Source organism: Acanthochromis polyacanthus, chromosome 7, assembly GCF_021347895.1.
Source record: "Acanthochromis polyacanthus isolate Apoly-LR-REF ecotype Palm Island chromosome 7, KAUST_Apoly_ChrSc, whole genome shotgun sequence".
Taxonomy (NCBI): domain Eukaryota; kingdom Metazoa; phylum Chordata; class Actinopteri; family Pomacentridae; genus Acanthochromis; species Acanthochromis polyacanthus.
Window position 1 is genome coordinate 18329457 of NC_067119.1, and position 24862 is coordinate 18354318.

The 24862-nt window shown below is 38.5% G+C and overlaps 2 protein-coding genes across 5 annotated transcripts in view; both read left to right on the forward strand.

Annotated features, from left to right (window-relative positions):
• pdlim5a (PDZ and LIM domain 5a) overlaps positions 1–1941 on the forward strand; it is a 70829-nt gene extending 68888 nt beyond the window's left edge. For all 4 annotated transcript variants that reach the window (XM_051951155.1, XM_051951154.1, XM_022211237.2 and 1 more), the window contains one exon: positions 184–1941. In XM_051951155.1, coding sequence (XP_051807115.1) covers positions 184–273 — 90 coding nt within the window. In that variant the 3' untranslated portion in view covers positions 274–1941. The remainder of the gene's footprint in view (positions 1–183) is intronic.
• A 1715-nt stretch (positions 1942–3656) lies between these two features.
• The window catches only part of bmpr1ba (bone morphogenetic protein receptor, type IBa), a 99330-nt gene continuing 78124 nt past the window's right edge, over positions 3657–24862 (forward strand). The window contains exon 1 of the mRNA XM_051951014.1: positions 3657–3875. The gene's annotated coding sequence lies outside the window, so the exon portion shown is untranslated. The remainder of the gene's footprint in view (positions 3876–24862) is intronic.

Sequence of the window (24862 nt, forward strand, 5' to 3'; positions counted from 1 at the left end):
CTCAACACAGAGCTAAACCTGATGAGAAAATAGTAACTTTGTACTGACCGTACCACAATTTTCCTAACAACTATTTAGTTTTATCTAATTCATTACGTTGTGCACCTTATATTGTATAAATAGTGACCAATCAAAGCTTTGTTGCTTTTTTATTTTACATATATTGTCACTGGGCGTTTACAGGTGTGCTGTACCACGCTGGAAGGCCAGACATTCTTCTCCAAGAAGGACAAACCTCTTTGCAAGAAACATGCTCGCACGCTGAAGATATGAAGCTTGAACTCTTTTCATGCTTTATTAGCCATATGTTCTCTCTTGAAAGGGACTCTTACTGAAATAATAGTTAGTTTGTGCGACAATACAACTCCAGCAATTCTCACTCTTACATGGTGGGGGTTCCTCCTGAGAAAAGAAGCGATAAATCTTGCAGTAAAGAGTGATAGTTCTCAGTTTTGATCAGTTTATTTGGATTCTTTGTACTCATGCATCAAGCATAGGACACTTTTGCAGCCAAATGGTGCAGTATATCTGTACTACCAGAGTTTTCTAATACAGAAGACTGTCATGATGATCTTTTATTTCTTCATATTTTCTTAACATTAAGTTACTAAAAAACATGAGTGGTGAGTCTGTCACGTTCTCTGTTCTACCCTGTTAAATTACACGCATCATTACTCATGACTAATTCTCATTAGACAGTCCCAGAGATGTGTGAAAATATATATTCCTACTCATACTATATAAATGCAATGGGAGAGGAGGACATTTACAAATACTCGAAGTGGGCGTTTATATTTGTTAGTGTTAATGCGTGGTAATCTGACCAGACACTTTTAAGAACTCTAAAGAATATTATTGATTTTCCTGTCGAACTTTGCTATACTTTATTGTTGCATTCTTTGTTCTCCATATAGGCTAAAATCATTTCACAATCTGCTATATAATATCACAACATGTATTTAAAAAATGCAGAATACACCTGTATTACATTCATGGGTACAGGTTGGGCTGAATGTATGTGGTAATAACTGAAGCTGCTAATCATATGATTAGTTGAACTTTTTAATATTTTTAAAAGATTTCATTTTAATTTTAAATCAATTTTATTTTCTTTGGCTTTTGTTGTGCGAAATTGATAACATCTGACAAAATGCATTGACATTTACATATATGAATCTGAAACAGTAAGGCACTTGACAAAAATAGACAACAGAAAATGCCAGTAATAATAATAATAATAATAATAATTAAAATACATGAACTCATAAAATCTATTTAATAATTTATATTTGCAGTATATCACTGCATAGCACTGGTAGAAATCTATTTTCAGTATTTAGTGCCATATAGTTTAAGAAATCATATTTTTATTTTTATTTATTTTACCTCAAACACGACTTTTAAAAAAAAAATAGATATTTGCTTTAATGTCTGGTTGATTCAGTCCTCCAAGTGCATCATTTAAGTGTGTAGCTTTCTCTGGTCTACAGGGAAATAATTTGTGTAGTAAGCTCTATTTTATTTTGTTTAGAGGAGGGAGAAATATGATTTGACGATATATATTTAATTATTAGTATTTTGGTAACTGGGCTTGTAATTTTTAAGGGTTGGATGAAAAGCAATTTCTTCTTTTTTGTATCTCATTTGACTGTCCACAGTTTGGTGATATTTACTTTTCATTATTTCTACTGGATACATATGGTCTTTAGTATGTTCTCCAAACACTAACACAAAGGGCAACAAAGCTCACTCTAACATCATTTTTCCAATAATTATCATGGAAGTAGTTGTGTTTCTGTAATTTGGGATGAAAGGGGTAAGTATAGAGGAAAGTGGTAAACAAACGTGGTAATTAATGTTTAATTTTCACTACAAAACTCCAGTTGGAACGGTTAAAATTGACCTGAGTTGTTTAATAAATATTATGCTTTTAAACCCCCAAGAGAAGCTTCCTGTGTTTCTTTATGTCTGCTTTCTGTTCTGTCAGTGTAATACTATCATACCCTACTAAACTTCCTGCATAAGTGCTTGAGAAACCACATGGTTGTGGTGAAGAGTCTGATATAAGCAGTGTGAAATGCAGATTTCAACACGTCTAGGCTGCTGAAAAAAGTCAAGAGAGGCAGATGGAGAAATGCAGATGTGAAGAATGTGTTGAGATGAGAGGATGGGAGCAAAGCCAGGCCAGGTAAGAATCTATGAAAGCCATTAAGTGGTTATTCACATTATTTGCTAAAGCCACACCATCCACACTGGGTGGCTGCATTGACACAAGCTATTTTATACACAATGCATCCGTCCAGCAGCTACACCCATCTTAAAGGGTTGTGGGGACCTGGAGTTAAATGATACTGGGTGAAAGATATTTCATAATCTGGACAGGTCACACAAAGACAAAGAGACTGATGGCGAATTTGGAGTGACCTAACTAAACCGTGAAAAGAAGACCACAGAGGAGCACCTGGAGAAAACCCATGTAGGCACAGAGCGAACATATAAACACATAAATAGAAAGTTACCAGCTGTACACCACTGTGCTGACATGGAATAGATGCTGGAAATACAGAAAAGCACTCTGCAGTAGATAAAGAGAACTGCTTTAACGTCTCTGTTGAATTTTCACAGGACAAATCAACAAACCAAATGTTCACGCAAACCCACACAGCAGCACAAACCCCTACACATTAATAGGGATTTGTCCTAATGGATTTAAGGCATGAGTCAGGCTGGATCATCCTCTAGCGTTATTCAAGTCACATGTTCTGTATCTGAAACAGTTAAAAGAAGATTTAAATATGTGACTTGATATTGTGCCATGATGTATTATCCTAAACAGGTACTGGATTCAGGGGAACAACAGTAATTTCTAGGGATCCACAATGACATTGGCACATTGTCATGAAAGATTTACTATTAAATATTGGTACTGGCCCAGTATGAGCACTGACAGGTTAAAGGGTTACAGTTTTGTTTGAAAATGTTGCAAAAGGGATGCTACTGTTGATAAATTAGATGAACAAGCACCCCATGTATAAGGGCCAGAGTCCCTTGGCTTTTTAGTGGCTTTTCTACATGTGGCTCTGCTCCCCTTTTACTGACCCTATCTTCAATTGTCTCTTTTGTATACAGACAAATTTTCAAACAAAACAGAAGTGTTATATAATAATTAATATGGCATATGTCACATGGATGTTGAAGGGTTTTTGTTTGCTTGTTTTTCTCACTAAATCCATAGGTTTGAAAATCACTATCTGCATCTACCAGTAGGCCATAACAATAGACATGAAAACATTACATTTCCACTACAGGAGAGACTTCATCTTCTCTGCAATTAGGAGGAGCATTTATCAGTACTGATATCTGCCAAAATGAGTTGGAAAATATCAGCATTTTGGATATCTGCAAGAATAAAAAAAAGCTTATTTATATACTTCATGTTTTGTGAGACATTACATGCTCACTTTTACATTAACCTGTTGGGCTCCCTGGTGAGGTGTCCTCTAACCAACAGTCTGAAGAAGAAAATGCACAATATTCTAATCTGAGAAACAAACACTCCCACTTTGCGCATGTCCTTTCTACTTCTACATCAATTAGAGAAGCTGCAGTACAGTTGTTTCCATTATTTATTAAACACCAAGTTGTCAGAGGAGTCCGACCTGCGCAGGGCTTCACTCAGACACTTTCCTCCTGCTAATGCACTCCTTCATCTGGCGGCGTGAATCACCCGGAGTGATTCTGAGAGCCGCAGAGGAGAAGCTTCTGTGCGAGAGCAGAGCGAGGAAGGAAAGTCCTGCGTGGAAACAGTGACTCGCATCTTTGTGCTGTGCCTTTTTCTTCTCCACCGACATAAGAAAGCAAGAAAGCATACCAAGGTGAGTAAACTTGGAAGTTAAAGCGAGTGGGGACCTGACGGACGGGGAGGTTTTTATGCGTAAAGTTGCGTTTCTGGCGTCGCGTATTTAATCGCGGTTAATTGCAATCAGCTTGGAGAGTTTGACAGACTTTTGCTCTTTTTGTTTGCCGGGGGTTGACGGATTATTGCAAGTGTGATTAACTTGTTTTTAGTTGTTTATTTGTGATTTATCTCACTGAGAAGCTGCTGCAGAGCTTCGGAGGAGAGGAAAATAAACGCTGAGAGGGGTTTGGAGAGCTCTATAACACGATGTTTGCATGACTCTCCGCGAAGTTTGGCTTCATTTGTTGCCTGACCTGTGTTTACAAAAGAAGGAAAGTCCACTGAAGAACTTAACGTTGACTTACAGTCAGTAGCAAAGTGAGTCCCTTCTCCCTCTGTCTTCACAATCAATAATAAAGACTATACTAATAGCAGGTATAGGAATGCATTGTCTTCTAAGATTACATCATTTGTCATTAGCGCAGGTCAGTGAACATTACAGGCTTCTGTATGTTCTGTGTGTAATATAAACGCAAATTTAAAGTCACTGGACCACAGTTCCTTTTGTTTTTTTATACCAAACATTTTCATGCTTTTACAAACAGGTCGTTATCTCTCTTGATGTAGAAGTTGCAGCTCTTGGGTTTTAGATTTTTGTGGTCTAAATGTCTGTGGGAATATGTGTGATTTTGCGTGTGTTTGTGCCACCAGATAAACAAAACACAACAAAAACAAAACAAGCAAACAAACAAGAAAACTGCTCATGTCCAGATTTATCTGAATAGATCCAATAGTCTAAATGTCTGTGTAAATATGTGTGATTTTGCATGTGGCAAAATCACACATATTTGATGATTCCTTCTGGTAGCACCAGAAGGAATCAGTTCATTTCCAGACTGTAGATCCGATGTGCAATTATGGTGCAGAGAGTTTTTAAAATGTGAACCTTAATGAATCTTATTTGATTATGATTATTTTTTATTTACATCACTTTTACTTGAGTAGATTTCAACACACGCATAATAAGTGACAATATCAGAATACAGAGATGTTGGAGCTGGAGCACACTGCTTAATTCACATGCTTTTATTGTACAAACAGACATTTTAACAGCACTTTGTCTGTATCAGAGTCAAAGTGGACAAAGACATGATGCAAACAAATATACTTAACTTAGTAACTTACACTAGATGTACAGTTGTCATTGAATGTTTGTTTAAGTAGGATTTTCAGATCGACTGGATGACAAATCCAGATAAATCCAAGGCTGGGAGTTGCTATAGTCTGTCGCAGTATGTGTTACTATCATAACTGTTGGATCTTTTACTAGAATGAGTCTACATATTAATTCCTCAGACTTGGTAGAAGGGGCCCCCTTCTTCAAGGGCTCAGAAAGCAGGAGAAGAAAAAAGAGACTCAACACAGCCTCCAGCACTGAATAACCTACAGCCCTATATTCCCCATACACCCCACTTATACACACAGGCATGCACACGGTACTCAACTCTCCCTCCAGTAACCAGGTCCAGGTGTTTGTCAGTGTGGGTTATGACTAGAGTATATCTGCATGTGTGCGTACGTGTGCACACGAGCAAGCGTGCATGAATGTCTATCCAGATGGCATAACAATGTGGCTCCAAATCTTACCTTACCTCATCTGAGGGGTCCAGGGGCAGTAACATAGAGGGACCCCGCAGGAAAACACTCAGCAGCTATGAATGAAGGAAGCAGAGATCTAGCAGTGTGTCCGTCAGTGTGTGTGCACTGTTTTCCTTGTCTGTCAGTCTAGTAAGTGTTTGCAGTTGTTGAAGCTTCAGTGGGAACAGCAATCTTATTTGGGTCAGGAACACATCACACAAATCTGAGAAACAGCCACATTCTCAATTGGCCGTGTAATTGAGTTTCACGTAGCAGCTGTAAACAGAATGCCTCCCTCATTTTCTTTTTCTTGTGTGTGTATATACGTGTGTGAGAGACAGAGAGAGCAAGAGCAACTGAGACACTTAACAGTTTCAGACACCTCGTGATGTGAGATGAGCTGTCTGATACGGAGTGCTGGAAATTCAAATCACATTGCTGGAGCTTAATCTACACACCAAGAATAGCAAATTTGCTAAAAAACAAACTCAATTTGTGGCTGTCTGGAGAAAAGATGAGTGTACCTTAAAAAGGAAAAAAAAACTGACAGAAAATAGTCAAAATGTACATTTATGTGATCCCACTGAGAAATGTCCAGTTGACAATAATTTTCATGTGAATTCTGATGGATTTATTATGAGGTCAAGGTCAAAATGAGGGGAAAATGCCAATACAAACAGTGCTACAGAAATTGTCCATGTAGTTATTATATGCACATCCCCATTTAAAGCAATTTTCAATGGTTAGCCATCAGAAGAGGAAACTAAACTCATGTAATAACACAAGTTGTTGAAAGAATGATAAAAGATAGCTGATGGTAGCAGCTTATAAAAGTTTTCTGTGAGAACACTGAACAAAAACCTATAAGGTCTAAAGATTTTCTGAACTGTGTCATGCTCTTAATATTGTCCCTTCTGATTCTGTGATGGCTGCATGCCAGATCTCACTGCCTTTCAGGCTCCTCCATCTATCATACTTTAAAAAATGTAAAAGCCTTCAGCGCCTGAATCAAATTACACTCACCACATTAGTTTGTGGAGGTAAATGTACCTGGAGAAATGTATTCAATAACAATAGGTAACAAAGCAGGCTAATGAGATTATAAGCAATTGTTCATGTGAACCTTAGGAGAGTTTGCCTGTGTTAAGCCTTGCAATTTCCTCAACTTGGAGATGGAATTGATAACACTCAAAGACAGATAAGAGCTTTGAGCCTGAGGCTCTCATTTCAAAGATCTTACTCTCTTAATTACACTGTCAATGTGATTTACAGGACATTTCCAGGATTTATCTTCACTTGAATCCTGGCACAAATATTCTGAATTCTGGATTTTTCACAGGGTTAAAAAATTCCTCAAAGCTGATAAAGTTTTGATAATAAACAGGCTACTTGCCTTAAGTGATCTGTCATCTTCATGAGTCACATAAATCAACATCAACAATCTCTGGCTCCAAAAAACATGGAACAACAACCACCACCACAGGAAGAGTTTTGCTTACTGTAATTACGTGTATCACAGATTTGAGGTCCATCAAAGCTGCTATACTTCATATAAGAACTATTTGGCTCTAAAAATGTCTCTAAGCATGATTTAGACCATTTTCTAACTTCAATTAGACTATCTATGCCATTAGAATAACTCTCTATGCCAAAACCAAGTCCATTTACTTTCCCTTACGACTTCCGGCTGCTTCCTTGTAATAAAACGTGCATTTGCTAGGAGACATTTTCTGTGAAGCAACAGTGTTAAACTTCTGTTAACAGCATGTTCCCTCTTATTCCTTCTGCAGTGTAGTTTAATCTCATTCTTGTCAGGATCAGTTATTTTTCTCAATCAATGTGGCTTTTTAGGCAGAAGTGACTAGATTTACAACCTTAAACTTGACAAGGACATTTAGTGAATCCAGACTGAAATTTGGCACAAGTATATATTCCATAAGTCATCATAAAGGATTTTAAACAGATAATCTGGGATCTGTTCATTATTATGAGGGTTTGTGTTGGCTGTTGATTGTGCTTATTTACTTTGCAAGTATCTTGCCAGAAGGGGAGCAACATGCTTCATCTGCTTTATGTTATACATGCTTTCCTCACTGGAATGGTATGTCCTTACAGCATTTGTATTTATTAATGTAAAATCAAGATCAAAGCTCTTTTGTTCTTTAGATATAAACTATATAACATCACACCAGGGTAATAGGTAAAGAAGCAAATGAGTTACCTCTGTTGCAAAGTCAGAAATTGATCATCAATAATCAATGTCAATCACGCGGATATAGAAAGAATTTAAATCACATTGGAAATAACAACAACCTGACTTGTCCGTCTACCAGACTGGCTATGTGGCTCTGACAGCAGACTTCATTTTGGACTTGTTCAGGCTCACTGGTGTCAGATGTTGACAGAAATAATTATTTTATTGATTCATATTTTCTCTAAGGTGATACCACACCTTCCAGTCTCTCATCGCTTTCAGGTTCACAGCTTGGATACTTCAAAAGGCTCACTGAGCTGTCTGAAGTTCAAGAAATCAAATGCAAGTGTATCCTAAAGTAAATACGACTACTTCCAATATGCTTTACATGGGCATATTTACTGGCTTGAAAAAAATCTGCTTAGAAAGATAAACCTTAAATACGGAAAATACATTTTTAAAAAACGATTGAGTAAGCAAGATCACGTGCGTGTGTCCATGTGCGTTTGTGATCTTTGTCTTTACACACATGGATCCCATCAGGTTTTTTCTCTGTTGTCCTAGGATCAGTTAAAAATTTGATGCTCAACTTATAGATGGAAACTGTGATCTATTGCTTGTGCTTCTTTGATTTGTTCAGACAAGTATGCACTGACACGTGCACACACAGGGTGCGCACTTTTTTATGCACACTGCACAATGCTCACACTGGATGTCAGTATTTCAAGTTAGTTTTTTATGTAGTGTAGATTTATGTTATAATCAAGCAATACCAAAAAATGCAATACAATACAGGAAAATACTCTTAAGATCATTTTAATTATGTCTGAGAAGAGCAAGTCTTGATTGTTTTTAATTTCTCTAAAGTACATGACTAAAAATTACCACATTTTTTTTGTTTTCTTTACATGTCAAAAGTCTGATGGAGAGTTTACTTAAAAAGTCTGACTGTGAAAGAAACATAGATTTCCACATATTTTGAATCAAATGTATTTAATTGACAACATATTGAGCCTCTTTTGATGTGTAAAAGTGCTTAACGAACCATAAACAGTAAAGTGAGTGCTCTTACTCAGCTGTGTGCGTGATTTGTTTTCCTTTTAATTTCAAGAATGATTATTTTCAAACTGTTCTGCTAGTCTATCAGGCTACTCCCATTACCAATAAATATATACAGTGCAAAAGTATTTGCCAGAAATCTTCTATTTTTGATATTTCCCACACTTAAATGCTCCAGATCATCAAACTAATAATATGTATTTAACATTATACAGAGATAACCCACAAAACCTAAAATGTTGTTTTAAAATTACAATTTATTAAAGAATTACTGAAAACCTATATTACCCCTGTGAAAAAGTAATCCCCCCCCCAAACCTACTAACTGATTGGGCCACCCTTGGCAGCGTCAGCTGCAGGCAAATGTTTGTTACAGCTTGTGATCAGTCTTTCACATCACCATGGAAGAATTCTGACCCACTCTTCTCTGTAGAATAGTTTTAATTCGACTGCATTACATGGTTTTCGAACATGAACTGTCCTTTTAAGGTCTTGTCACGACATCTCTGTTAGATTCAAGTCCGGACTTTGACTGGACCACTCCAAAACCTTCATTTTGTATGATGAATTTGCTATATTGTTCTTCTTGTGGAATACTCTCCAGATGTATTGGGACCCATGTCTTTCAAAAAGTTCCACTTTTGACTCATCAGTCCACAGGATTTTATTTAAAAAGTCTTGGGGCTTATCTAGACATATTTTTGAAGATTGTGGATGAGCCTTTAAGTTTTTTTTTTTTTTTTGGTCAGTAGTGGTTTGCGCCTTACAGCTCTCTCATGGGTGCCATTTTCGCCCAGTGTCTTCCTTGTGGAATCTTGTAGACGGACCTTTACTGAGGCCAGTGATGCCTGCTGTTCTTTCGATGTTCGTCTTGGGTTCTTTTGTACATCTAATGTCCTGGATTAGATGTTGATGCGCTCTTGAAAAAATGTTGGTAAGCTGGCCACTCCTGGGAAGGTTCACCACTGTTCCGTGTTTTCTCTATTTGCGGATAATGTCCCTCACCGTGGTACTCTAGAACCTCAGAGCCTTACCGATGGCTTTGTAACCTGTTCCAGATTGATAAATATCAATGACTTTGTTTCACATCTGTTCTTGAATCTCTTTAGAACATGGCATCGTGTGCTGCTTTTTGAGATCCATTAGGTACTTCACAATGCGGGACAGGTTCTACTTAGTGACATTTAGGTTCAACAAGCCTAGCAGTAATTATAAGTGAGTGTGGCTGATGAGATTGAACCCTACTGCCAAATGAATTTGGTTGTTTGGTAGGTCGGTAGGGGCTGCACGGTGGCTTGGTCGTTAGCACTGTGGCCTCACATTGACAAGATCCCTGGTTCGCGTCCCGGCCTGGGATCTTTCTGTGTGGGGTTTGCATGTTCTCCCTGTGAGTGTGGGTTTTCTCCAGGTTCACAGACACAGCCCAAAAACATGCTTAGGTTAAATAGTGAGTGTGCTTGGTTGATTGTCTCTATGTGTGGCCCTGCGATAGACCCCGAGTCAACTAGGATTCTTTTTCAGATGACACTAGTACTTCTACTTTATTGTTAGGCAGCCGTTACACACTTGAATTTGTTCTCAGTTGTAGCGCCTACTTTACAGTATGTAACCATTGTCTGAATACCTCTCTAGTTAATGAAGGTCATGAACTGCAAAGACCTGACAAGAAATTTGCCTACTGACTTAAGTGCAGCGGTTGTACTATAGATGAGTGATGAGGAAAACATTGCTAGAGGCATAGCCAGTCAACGGCAAGATCTGTCCAGATCGGTGTGTGTCTGTGTATGTACACAAAGAAAGTTCATGGTTGCTATTGTATGTATGCTTGTCTGCATTGGACAATAATCTGATAAAGTTGAATTTTGCGTGTGTCGTTGAATACTGAAGTGTCTACATGTAAATGATGTGGGTGCTCAGGTGTTATGGAAAACTGTGAACGATGAATTTGCATGTTAGTTGCTGGTAGAAGAGGCTGAGTGGGAGTCAGAAGAATGTCTCTCTGTGTATGTATGCATGTACTATGTATAATACAGGGTGAATTTATATTCACGTCGGCGCTTATCATTGTTATCTTTTCAAAACCAGATCATTCAGCCACACCATCCTAATCTTCAGCTCCGTTCCTCCCCTGCTCTCCCTCGGGGTGGACATTTAAACACATAACCTCTCCTGATCTCATGATGGAGTTATTCTGTCCCTGTGCTCTGTAATTCACACAGGGCGCACAGTTCGGCCACTCCTCCCCCGGTGTTCCCTCCTTTTTTCTTTTCTTTGAACAATGTGACAAAGGGCTGGCATCTATACCTTTTGAGAAACAATACTTGCAATGTTCCAGCCCTCTGTGTATTGAAGACAGCTCCAGGGAGATAACAGTAATCAGCAAACTACAGCAACGAACTCGGGGACAAAAACAAAGCGACTGGCTACAGTGCTACACTGAGAACAGCATAGGTTGATGCTATAAAACACATTTAAATTATGATTTATTAGCCTGATTTAAACCCCTCAGTTCAGGCCTCTATCCCACAGGGCGGATGTTAAAGCACACTAACAGCCAGCTTCTGATCTCATGATTTGGCTCTTTTCTTTCACTGCTCAGCTCAGCCACTCCTTTAGCTTCTTTTCTGTTTTTTTCACATTTTTTCTCGTTTTATGTGTATTGTGATTTTTGTCTAATCTCTCACTAATTTTTGGTGACTTTTAATTCATGTTAAATCATACAATGGACATTTTAATGACCAAGTGAAAACAGTGTACTGTTTGGACGGACAGCGCTGATACCAAAAATAAACAGGTGAAGCCCTGAGGATGCTTTAACTCGTGCAGTTCTGCTTTGAACTGTGAGGCTGTTCTTTATTTTGCAGACCACAACTCAGTCTCCCTGTGTTTAGTTTGGCTCAGTTCTAACCAAAGTAATCACCGGGGCTGTAGTTCACTGAGACGGAAAAAAAAGGGGAGAGAAATGATTGAGTGATGAGTGGGGGATTGGGGGAGTGGGAAGAGATCTAAGGAGAAAATGATAACCATCTGGATTCACTTTTGGACAATTTCATCCCTCCTGCCCCCCAGACCCAAGACCTCCAGTTTCTATGGTGCCTCCTTTGAGGTGCCATTCCATCAGTGATGGGAGAAATATTTGCCTAAGAGCAAGTGTCATTGTAAACTTTCAGGAAGTGCTCTCACTTCTTAGTCTAGACATCCCCTCACTATTGAAGCTATTGTTAGGACCTATACTTGCAAGATTGGTGGCAGAGATATCTATTTTATTTGGAGTCTTGATACATTATTGAGAAACTGAATTGTTCAGGCTGAGTCATTCTGGGTAGAGTTTGGCAGCAAGTGTCAATTTTCTGTCTTTTCTTTAAATATGTGCAGTGAGAGATAGAAATTACTTCAAGCTGTGGCTTTGTTATTAATTTTCTAAGAATGTCTGAGGGGTTAAAGGCCAGACTGTGATGGAAAACTCTGGTTTCCCATTTTAAAGGCAGGATGTGTAAAACACTCGAGCAGTTCTGTGTTTTGTGCATATTTTAACCTGCAAACATGTCCAGACTCAACAAAATAGACACAATCTTTAAATCTTACCTGACTTAATTGTTGTATTTCGGTATCCCACCTATAAAAGATAAACAGATTTACTGAGATCTTGACTTTGAGGCAGAAGGTCAGGAAAGAATGTTAAGTAAAACACAAACGGTACATAAGTTCAAGGTATCTGCACCTCTCTGTGGTATGCAGATGTCTCTTTGTCTTTTGTCTTTTTCCGCTGTCTGGCTCCTTCTCTTTAATCCAAGTAGTCTTTACGCACTTGTCCAGTCCTCCACACACATGCATTTAGGTCTGGAATGATAAATGGCTTTCTTTGATTTGCACAGATGTGTCTTTGGCAAAGGATGGGCTGTAATGTGTATAATCAAACTCAGGAGCCACTGGTTGTTATTATTCTGCCTCTTTATGTCTATTTTCCTGTCTCTCTCGCTCTCTATTGTTGCCCTACACAGGGAAGTGGCAAATGTGCTGCTGCAGATGTACTGTTCTGTGTCATATCGGTGATAACCTCCTGGCTGAAATTGCATCCGCGTTGCCTGTGCAGACACCGTGAATCCCATGAGACATACATTCATGATGGGCTCATCGATATGCTTTCCAAAGTCATTATTCCAGAGATATTAAATCTAATTGATCCCAAATCGAATTTAACTCCTGAGATATTGAATCTGATGCATGTGGAATCAAATCTCGAGGGGACCTGTTTCTTCACTTACATATCCATCTCAAAAGGCAATTACAATGAGAAGCAGGCCTCTGGGAGTCTTTCTGTCCTGTGTAACAGTGTAATGCTTATCAAATCAGCTTATTGATAACAGGCAGCCAGGGGGGAATGTGTTATTCACTGACATCTGGTGGTGAGATGAATGTCAACAAGACATTTATGATCTACAGCTTCTTTCAAGGCTAACGGGCAGTTTCAATGGAAACCTGTAGCAGGAAGTAGACAGATGACAAAAGTGCAGATGAGGTAAAACTTACAGACGGCATCATGCCAGATATTGTAGGAGGAGTGCTGTTGTTTGTAGATTTAATAAGGTGATATAAAAAAACAAGACAGAGCTGACCAGATGGCCAACACTGAATCAGCTCTGCCAGATCAGGGGGGCAGCAAGATCCAAAATGAAGAGGGAAATTCTGAGTCCAGGAGAGACCAGATGTCCCTAACAGGCCTCTGTAAGTTCCAGGCCAAAACAGTATCAAGCAGATGACTGCATATTAGGTCACACACACAGTAATTGGAAACATTGTCATGGCATTATGACCTTGTGCAGACACCATCACTCATCAAGATGTATTTGTTCTCATGAAAATGTGTTTTTTTGCACACTATGTATAGTATTCCACTTGAACACCTGAACTACCTTTTCTGCCTTTTTTTAAAAGCTGTTCATCTTTCTGGAGACATTCTCTCTGCTGACATTCAGTATATTTCCCTTCACACAAACACTCCTGTCAGCATTTTTACATTTACTGACATATGCAGAAACCTGCTTCACTTGCTCACCAGTTCTGTTTTATGTTCATAGTGATACGCTGGGAGCGGTGTTTTTCCAAACCGTACCCCCTGAACTGTGTCCACTTAGCTTCCTGTTGGAAAAAAAAATCTCTGTATCTACGCTGCAATCCTACCTAACTGAGACAAGTTATGTTTTAAGACACATTGCTCATACTTATTTTCAGAAGTTATTATGGTGCTTTTCTACACTGTATCCAGTAATAGATGACACATGACATGATAGTATGGTACTCATATGGAGGACAAGAGAGCATTTCACATTTAAACTGTCTTATATGGGTACCAGGTGGGATAAGCTTCTGCCACCAAAACCCCTTCAAAAAACTCAAAACCTTTTCCTTCTCTAGGGCAGCTGCAGATGTACCAACAAGTAAGACAGATTAGCGCTCATATTGTCATCATTTCTGTAATCAAAAATACAGTTTTGTTGTCTCAGCAAGCTGCTTTTATTAATGCATTGCATTCTGTTCCCTATTACAAACTGAGGTCACTTAGAATTTCTGTGTGATACACTAATAGAAGAAACATGCAAAAAAATGAGTTTCATGTTATCATAATTATAAATATAATACAAGTTGCATTTTGTGTTTTATTTTTACTTTGCAACATTAGAAAAAAAGACACAACATTAGAAAAGAATGTCCTCATCTATCTGGCTTCTAAAGATAAAATGTTGATTGAAACATCTTTTGTAGCTGCTCTGTGAATCACTGTACAGCTGCCAGAAAGATTAGTTTTATCAGCCGCAGACAAAGATCAGGAGGTCGGTGGACAGTTTGTCAGTTTGTCCATTCACTGTGTGTGTTCTATGAGTCAGCTTTCTTTAGGATTCCATTAAGCCTAATCAAAATGACAAGATTTGTCCTCAACATTATAAAACACACTGTAGTTTTTCTTTTTTTAAGGTTTACTAATCCTTGAGGGCTAACAACACTCCGTTTGTTCTCTAAACCTTGTTCCTCCAGATCTTGTGTTCCTGCATTTCCAGCTGCGGCAGGCACACTGCACAGGGATTAATCGTAATGATAGCAGTGCAGTGTGTTTTCTTCTCTGTGTGTGTGCTTGTGTGTGCAAGTTCTCCTTGGAGGCATCTGTTGCAGGTTTCAGGCACATGTTGTGGGATTAAGGAATTAGCCATAACAAATAACCCCATGCGCACACACTCTCGCCTGCATGCCCACAAGTTACCACATAACACTCCAAAATTACAACCCCAGACCGTTGTACACATCCACACATGTTCCTCCTGCACTCAAACCTTGTAAGCTTCATCTGAGTTCTCCTCTTTCTTGACTCCGTTCATCTCTGCTTACCCCTATTGAATCATGGTGACAGTTGTGTTAAAGAAAAGGGTATCTTGGTAGCCATGAAAGTTGCCTTAATGTTAGGGTTACATTAGCAAAAGATAAGGTAATAGGACAGCGAAAGCCAAGTTGTCAGAGACTCCCTTTGTCTAAAAGGGAAACACAATAAAGAAGACTGAGCTTTCCAGTGTTTCTCCTGGGTTCAGGTTCTAGCTAATCAACAGTGCACACAGCCGTGACTGTTCTGTTCCAGGGGACTGGAGATGGAGGGAGGGCCGGCGGGGGTAGACAGGATGAGGGTCCGGCTTGAAATGGGCACATGAGGGTGGAAGGAGGCAGAGAATGAATGTGTGTGTGTGTGTTCATGTGCTTCAGCGTTTTTTTACAGAAGGAAAAGGGCCCATGCATGTGTGTCAGTTATTTCTATGTGTAGATGAACAAATTATGTCAGTGGTACCAAGTCACTTAATAATAGAGAGTTAAGTGAGTCGTGTTTTTGAGGCTGTGCTATAATCACTATCAGATGTCAGCGAGGAGGAGAGGAAAGGAAGGAAAGAAAAAGAAACTGTGTGCAAATGAAAAGGAAGGAAGATGGAAAGAAAGGAGAAAAGGAAAGAAAATAACGGATGTACACTGCAAAAATATAGTAGATGCTTATGATAGAAAATATGTGCTTATATCATGCCAAAGAGGAAAAAAAGATGCACTCACAACATACATTTGTGTCAGTTATATTATATCCAACTCTTTTAGTGCATCACTCCAGTTTGTAAGGTTGCTTTTTAGCATTTTCTCATCAAATGAAAATAATCATGAAAATATTTTCACATATGGTTTTGTCATGTGAGTACCCAAACAAGTAACTGATGTGCAAAAATTCAATTTTAACATTTTCAATTTCATAGCCCACTTGTCTGTAGCATATTTTCTTTGATACGTGGCTCTTTCCCTGTATCCTGGCGCTGAACTGAAAGTGAACGCTGCTCCTCAATGCTGATTGGCATCTCCAGCCTGAATCTCCAAACTTGTGGGTGGCATGTTTAGTTTTGCTGCATATAAAGATGTGTTGCAGCAATTTGAGTGTGCAGGCTCTACTCGTATTCGGCAAGGCTGTGTCCTAATCATTGTCAGATGGTGGACAGAGTCCTTGCGTCTGGAGCCATTTACGAGGCCTGCGGCCACCTGGAGGGGGAAAGGGGGAACAAAATCCATCCAGCGAGGCTATGCTTTGTTGTCTGAGAACCAACGAGACAGGATACAGGTAGCACGTAAATGAATTAGTGGTGGCCAAGCAATTTCATGTGAGAAATTAATGTTTTGTTGAGGCTGAATGCTCAAATATTTGATTTGGATTACTAATTCAATCTGAAATGGCCTTTGCTTTGATTGTTGAGGTGAATGAAAGCACTTGTTGTTGTACTGTTGCACAGACATTGTGATTCACCTTTTATATCCACACTTGAGCTGTAGCAGATGTGGGTTATATGTCAGTATAAACGGTCTAGTGTCCAGCAACTAGCAAAGATGACCAATTATTTAATTAATAGCATGTCTTTTCAGTATTTATAAATAATAGTAATAATTTATGCTGTTTATTTGCACACAATATGCCATTTATAACATGGTTTGTATGAACAGCAGCCTTTGGTGTCAGAGGAAGATGGAAGTGTGGTTTCTTCAATCACTAAGTCCTATTCATACTTGGCTCATGCAGTGGGGATATTTTCCTTTGCCAGTGATTTGCCAGTTATTGCTCTGAAACTGTAGATGTTTTGCTGCCAGGAGTTTGACTCGACTGCATATGTTATTTGACATCTTGATGAAAATGGTTTAGAAACGAGGAACATGCTCATAAATAGTAAAACAATCAATTTGACCAACCGTCATACTCTGTTTTCTTGATTTAATAAGCTTAGGCTGGCACAGGCAAATGTGAACAGCTCTGCTGGGTGAAGCTAAACTCAGCAGAGGAAGGTGAAGGATGTCAAATAAAATATAAATGGAATATTTAACATGCAGCTGGTAAAACAATGAGCGCTTTAAAAGACTGACTAAAATAGTCTGTGTTATAATACCCAGGCTGTGGCAAGGTTTTGAGAAATTTCCATACTCTTTATTGTACTTCCAAAGAGTTAAAACCCTTTAAGCTTCAGTGTACCGCCGGCGGTACACCTACTAATTTGCATAGGAATTTCAGGAATGTCCGACGGGTGCAAACGCGATTATACAAACACTATACACCGATGGAAAGCTTAGATTCTCATGAATCCGCCGGTATAAACCACTTTCAGATGCGATTACCACAGCGGGTGAGAAAAACACATTTGTCCGACAAAAACAAATATTCATCCATCCGTTCTCTATACACGGCTTCAAAGCACACAGCGCGACTCACATTTCCGGGTTTATTATTACACACAAAAAAAAGATTCCACAAAAAACGGCTATAATCCAACCTTTTACATCAGATGACACAAGCCAGGAAACTATTTTGTCCAAAACATGTCCTGAAGTCGGTATAAAATCCCCGAATCGGTCGTTTTCAAGGAAATGCACCTCCCGATGCGCGTCCAATATTCCCCGTATTTTTCGTAATTTTTTTATTTAAAAATAGAATATTAGCGATTTTTTGTACTGAAAACGGCTGGAATTGACTGAAGCTTAAAGGGTTAAAAGAGCTTGGGTAATGTTTCTGTGTGTTTGGACTATGCTGTTTTATTCTGCTTTTTTTTTTTTTTTTTGCCCTTTCTCTTCTGGAAAACTTCCATTGCTTCATAATAATCTGTTTAAATTATGGAGCTCACATTATTTATTGAGACATTTGTTAATATCTGACTTTGCATGAGTATGAAATATGCCAAATGCTGTGTTACTTTACATCAGGAATTACAGCGATCATCTTCACATCCCAGTTGGCAGAGATGCTACTGTGCCATGCAGATCTGAAAAACTGATTCCGAACCTTTTCCTGACCTCGTGCAAATGTATGTAATTAAGCAATGAAAACTTGTTTGAGCTGTGCCATAGCCAGGCCTTCTACTGCAGGAAATTAAGGATAATCTGTAGGCTGTGGACACTCTTTGTTGCCACAAGGCATTCTCAAGGTGAAGTGGCTCTCCTTCAAGATTGGTTTTCATTCCGTATGAATTAGTTTTGCGTGTTTCTGCTTACTGTGCCCCTCTCGTTACCTCCCTGTGTTATTTACTGTCTGCTTGCATGTCTGGTTTTTATTTGTGCATTGACTCATAACCTCCTCTGTAATCACATTATTGTGCTTGTAAACATATCTCTAGAAGCATTGCAGTGATGATCATGCTAATATAACCAGAATTCTTCACCGTTTTGTTGTTGTGCCAAGTTAGAACTATTAGAAGTCTTCTTCTTCACCTTCATAGGATCTTATAAGACTGATGTGCAGTAAAAGATTGCATATTGGATATACATGCATAGAGAGCTTTTCTAAACTAGTAGAGAGTAGACCTACTGTATGGAAGTAAGCAATGGAGTCCCTACTAGTAGTGCAGCACTATACATATTTTAAACACAGTCCTTAAACTTTCCATCACAAAAGCTGGCCTTGAATTTAATGTTCAGTTTTAAAGTCACACTCACTCCATGTAGCGTAAGAATTTCACATAGTTTGTGTCCAACATCTGACATAATGTTGACCTAAAAGCATGCCTTCATTCACAGTTAAACTTCCTCCACTGAAGTTCAATAGCTGGTGTAATTTTAAGTTGTAAAAACACTTCACTTCTTCACTGATTAGTGGCAATTCCCCCATATTTGCTCAGGATGAGTGTCTGATTTATGTATGGTTTTGTTGGTTTTGTGTAACAAAAGTAGAAAAGAAAAGATAAAAAGAGGAGGATTGTTTGATTAACTAAGTGGAAGGACAATGGTGTGCGTCAGGTTTCAGCTGTTTTGATCTTCCAGACTTGCAAGTCCATCTATCAACCTGTTCTTTTGCAAATAAAAGCCCAACTGTCACAGCTCATTTAGCAGGACACGGGTTTAAAAAAAAAAAAAAACAAGGTTCCTGTTCGTTTTAGAGAACACATGACATAAACTATCGAATGTCCTGATAAACCTTGTGGTGTCTTGGAGGATAATTTTGACATTCTTTTCTCTAGATGGAAGTAGAAGGGCAGTGTAAATGTATATGAGTTGTAAACCTCTGAATATCCCACGAAGTTTTTCATTTTTGAACCCACCCTGAAGTGTGTTCAGTTGTTGAAGGCAGCTTGTGGTTCGTGAAGGTCTGATAAAACCACTGAAAGAATGTAAAATGAAGTGATTTAATCTTGACATAAAAACATCAGTAAACTTCAAATTCAGTTGTTAACTTCATTGTTGATCCACTTATTGTCATTGTATGTTAAACCCTGAGCACTTTAAGATTTCATTAAATTGATATTTTATTCATTTAAAAAGGTGATTTTAATTTATTTGACCCAGTCTGGATCAATGACCTGTTGACAAATTGATTCGCAACCCTAAAAGTAGGCTTCAAACAGGGTTAAGACTTTACCTAGAATGTTTCTAGTTCTTGTGTAGATTTAGGATTTTGTCTTTTTGTGTAATCACAGACTGAGTCAGTGATGTTGAGATTGGTTTTCTGTTGGTGCCAAACCATCTGCTACTGCATTTCTTGTTCTTGTTGATTCTGGCTGATCAGATGCCTCCAAGATGAAATTGCGTGATGAATCTGAATCGAAATATCCAAAGATTCTAAAGTTTTTGCACAGTGCTGTATGTTTTAGAGGAAATCTCCTCAGAGAAACATATTAATCTAGGGCGTGAGCTCCATCTGATATTCCATACTCAAGCCATTGAAAATATCCTGTAAAATGATGTCTGAAAACTCCCCTTTATTATTCAAAAACAATATTTACTGACCTTTTGTTTAATGTGCATCCCTTTTAAAGCTTTAAAAGCCATCATATTATAATTAACAAGAAAATAGCAACTGGGTGTAAGTATCTACTTTTCCATCTTACATCACATTTAACTTGTTAAACAAGTTGATTTTGCTCATATTTCAACCTCAGAGTGTTGAGGTGAAAATAAGACTTCAGAGCGAACAGGCGGAAAAGATTTGGTAACCTGGCAGGTAAACAGATTTGTTCCTTGTTTTAGTTCTTGCAGTCGAAAGAACACACTGAGGGGTCTATAGAGGCAGTAATGAGTCATATCCTTCAAACTGCTGTTTCCTATCTCAGGCACCTCTTAAAAGTCACCCTGCAATGACCATCTCACACATGTACATACCCGGACAGACACACAGCTCTAACCTGTTCACGACTCTATACTGTACTTCACACCTCTGGGGGTGTTTTCTGGAGAAACAAATCACGTCAGTAACCGACGTGAGCATGTCAATCAAACTTATGCAAACACAGCCAACATTTTCTGGCAGGTGTAAACAGCAGGGATGGTCTGCACACGCTTTGGCATTGACTGACGGGATGCATTTTTGTTGAGTCTTTCTGCCGTCTGTCATTAAGTACAAGGATACGTTGAAATATTTACAGTAACAACATGTTATATAGATCTGAAAGCAGAGTATAGGCAAGTTATATGACAGCTGTAGGGATGCAAGTTAAATGAGGTCTGTCCGTGTGAGATTTGAGTCCTTTAGGAACAGAACTTTCTGTGCTTCTTATTACTGATTAAACTAACAGGCTAGTGTGCTTGTATCTTTCACAGAGTGTTTTCAACACTTCAGATATAATAATTCTACTAATTTCAAATTTTCTTTGTTCTCCTTTAATTACATGTACGATTTTCTATTTCCCATTTCCTTCTCGTTGTGTATGAATGCTTTGTTCTAAAACTAAGTGCATCAGCTCAGCACTGATGGGTTTCTGGCCTGTAAATAAGTTGATAGTTTCCACTCTAATTTAATCCTCCCAGATCACTGTAGAGACAGTGTAACAGAAAAAATGCCTCATGGTCTACATGCCAAGTCAGGTAATTTGAGATGTTTTTCCCTCTGTAACCGTCTCAACCCTAAAACCTGCAGATAGGTTTGAAATGTTTGCAATTTAAAGACAATATGCCACAATGACATCATATTAAAGCTAGAAATTAAAAAAAAGTTCTAAGAATTGTTGGGTTTAAACTGTCTGACGGTGGTTGAACTACTCATCTGTGACTTGCTGTTCTGTTGGGAAAAACGACCAAATGAAGCTTAAAATTGTGGCATTACATCAAAATCACTTCTGCCTCATTACAAAATTTGCCAAAAACAATAAAAATAGGCTTTTGCTTTAACCAGATGTTTTAAAAAAACCAAAACCCAAAAGTTCTGAATTCCTTGGCACCACAAGTAAGCCATTTGCGATTATCATTTTCTACTGTTTCCCAGTTCTGTCTCCATATATGTTGACGCCTTGTTCTGAAACTGTATACTAATGCCTCTCTAATCTGTAAATGATTTGATACTTTTCACTTTAATTTAATCCTGCCAGATCACTGTAGAGACAGTGTAATGAAAAAAAAATGCTTTATGTTACAAATACCAAGTCAAGTACTTAGTAATGTTATTTTCCCTGCTAACTCTCTCAACTCTAAAACTTCCAGATGAGTTTGAAAGGCTTTGTTATTAAAAAAGAATACTAATCCAAATGACACCACATGTCAAAGCCAAAAAAGAGAAGAATTGTTGGATCTTCAACTTTCTGATGATAATTAAAATACTTATACTCAAAATCACTTATGCCTCATTAAAAAAAAATGCCAAACATAAACCACTTGCTCTAACAAGATTCTGTAAAAAGCAAAAAGAATCTGCATTCCAAGGCATTTTATGTTGTTTACGGGCTTACTAGTCTTTATGTTAATGTTTGAAACTGCATTTGAATGTATCAGCCTCAGTTTTGATGGTTTTCACTGTTATTTCGTTGTGACAGATACTTGTAAATGCAATAACAAAAGCTGCTAGCTATGAAATATGGCGTTCTCATGAATTTTTGTTCACCACAGACAGAGATAGAGAAGGAGACAGTGTAACGGGAAAAAAAAAAACTATTAAAGGAAAGCTTGTGCTACATCTAGTTCAAAGTCACTTGCTTTGTGTGATGTGCTACACTGCCATCTCTCCTTTAGTCTGGCTTTGTTTACTTTTGGATTTGGAGATTCTTGTCCATTACAGAGTGTATGAGGGTTTCGCATTGGAGGGCTTGGATACCGGGCATCGGGCACGCTGCCAGGTGACATATAGGTTTTAATAATACGATTGCCAGTGTGCACTTTTACAATGTGTGTGTGTGTGTGTGTGTGTGTGTGTGTGTGTGTGTGTGTGTGTGTGTGTGTGTGTGTGTGTGTGTGTGTGTGTGTGTGTGTGTGTGTGTGTGTGTGTGTGTGTGTGTGTGACAAGCTAACAGAAGTGCTTCAGAGCCGTAATGTGTGAGTGCAGGGTAAAAGGCCAGACTTGCTGAGTGATTGCCACATTACCCTTAAGTATGAATCAATCTTCTGTTAAGACATTTGGCTATTTTCAGACTCACATGAATTTGATCATGTGTTTTCTTTTAATGGTTTTCTAGGATTTACTAAAAACCTCTATGGCAGCACTGTTTCGCTGCGTTAGTTGGAGGATGGGAGGTATAAGTTTGTAGAATTAGAACAGAACTCCAGACAATTTTAGTGGTTAGGACAGTCTTCCATCTCAGTGTTATAAATGCAGTGACTTGGCAGTTGCAGTGAATGTGATATTGTGTTTTTTTTCCCATTTATTGAATTTATTTCAGCAACTAAATTAGATTAACCTCCATAGAACTGCTGCTGAAAAGCTCATCTCTGTATGGATTGTAGATTGCTGGTGTGGCATTGAGGCCCGGCAAATGTAAATAAATCCTCAACCTATATGGGAACCGTGGAAACCTGAGGTCTACATAAAGTGTGCATATTAGTGTTCAGTCTTTCCCCTCCTATATGACCGACGAGGCGGGCCGCCTCGCTGGTATAGGCCATCGCCTCATTACAATTTTGCCGACATTGCCGCCTCACTGGTCTGTGCAAAAAAAAACAAAAAAAAGTAATGCTAAATATTAGAAAGCATTTCCACATAAGTCCGGTATATTCGCCGCTGAAATCAACAAGCCAGAATGGCAGCCTTTTCTCGCCGTGGCTGAAGACAGCAAGGCACATCCCTGTTGCGGACAAGAAGCGGCAGCGCTCCATGGTTTCGTTTTTCGGGGCTAAAAGCAGGTGTGTATCACAGACATATGTCAAATTAAGAATCAAAACTATCGCATGTCATCAAAATAAAGTCAGCAACGCAGTGTAGGCACCGATCTCGCTTCCTTTACTGAGTTTGCTTACTGTTTTGTTGTCCGCGGCGATACGAATTGACAGTGACTGCAAAAATGGCTCCCGTTAAAACATTTAGACATGACAAAACCCGTTCTCACGAACGAGACAAATGATTGCAACGGAATATAAAGTTCCTAGTTTCTTTTGATAAAATGATTTATAGAGTGCCCGAAATTATATCATTCAATGGCAAAACAAATTCTGTAATTTCAACGGTTCGGCGGCCCGCGGGCGGGCCGTTTTGATATCTGCATAAGCATTTTTCAAAATAGAACGACACTGCCAACGCGATTATAGTAACACTATACACCCATTAATCCCCACGTATATTTGATTTGCCTCATGTAATAAAGAGAGCATGTGTTCAAATTTGGTGTTTGTGTTTTCAAGAATGTTTGCTTAAAGTCTTTAATTCAGCTGCCTGACACATATCACAGTGCAAAATTATGTATTCTAACTCAAGGTTAACAACTGGTATTCTAAAGAAGTTATTTCTTTGTTCAAAAAGGTAACAGTTTTGAAAACAGAACTAACTCCTTCAGAAAACCAGTTGTTAACCCAGAGTTGAAGTTTTCTTTCACATTTTTAAGTAAAATGAAGGTCATGACATAACCTTTATATTATAAATAAAAATGAAGTGGGAATTTGGTACCTAACATGTAGTTGTTTTTAGAAAAAAGTAAAAGTCACCACTTGATTCCAGATTCAAGTCCTTTGTCATCTTTTTCAAATTTGTAATAAGAACTGATGTGGCATTTTGGAATGGCTTGTGGAAATCTGACCAGAAAATAATAGACTGGACTAGTTGACATGTTTTGATCACAAGGACAAGTGGGTTTATATTTGTCATATTTTCTCCCTGTCACTAATTTTTTAGAAAAGAAACATGAAAATTTTATTTAATTTAGTTTTTGGAAATGGCTACAAATACAACAAAATATGCTCCAAATTGTGCCAGAATGCCCCATATTGCATCTTGATTTTGGCCTTTGGACCTTGCCTACACCCCACCACCTTACAGCCATTTCAACCCAGGGGAAACAGTGGTGTTTATGTGTGTGGATCCTAAATGCTTGTCTGTTTATGGATTCGTGTGACTCCCAATGTAAATATGTTGATTCTGCAGTCTGTCAGTCATCTGAATGCATCGTGTTTATGTCTTCATTTGCATGTTCAAACCTTCTCTCATCACTGCAAGATTATAAAAACAAGCATATTACAGTAAAGCACATGCAGAGCCTGTAAAGAGCAGTGTTGTGAAAGAAGCGGCACATGAGAAAATGTGTCTGTCTTCATTCATATGTGTTTTCACTGCAGGCTGTCTGGAGTCATCCTACCTGTCAGTGTTTTCATTGCCTATTGTAAAGCAGAGAGTGAAATGA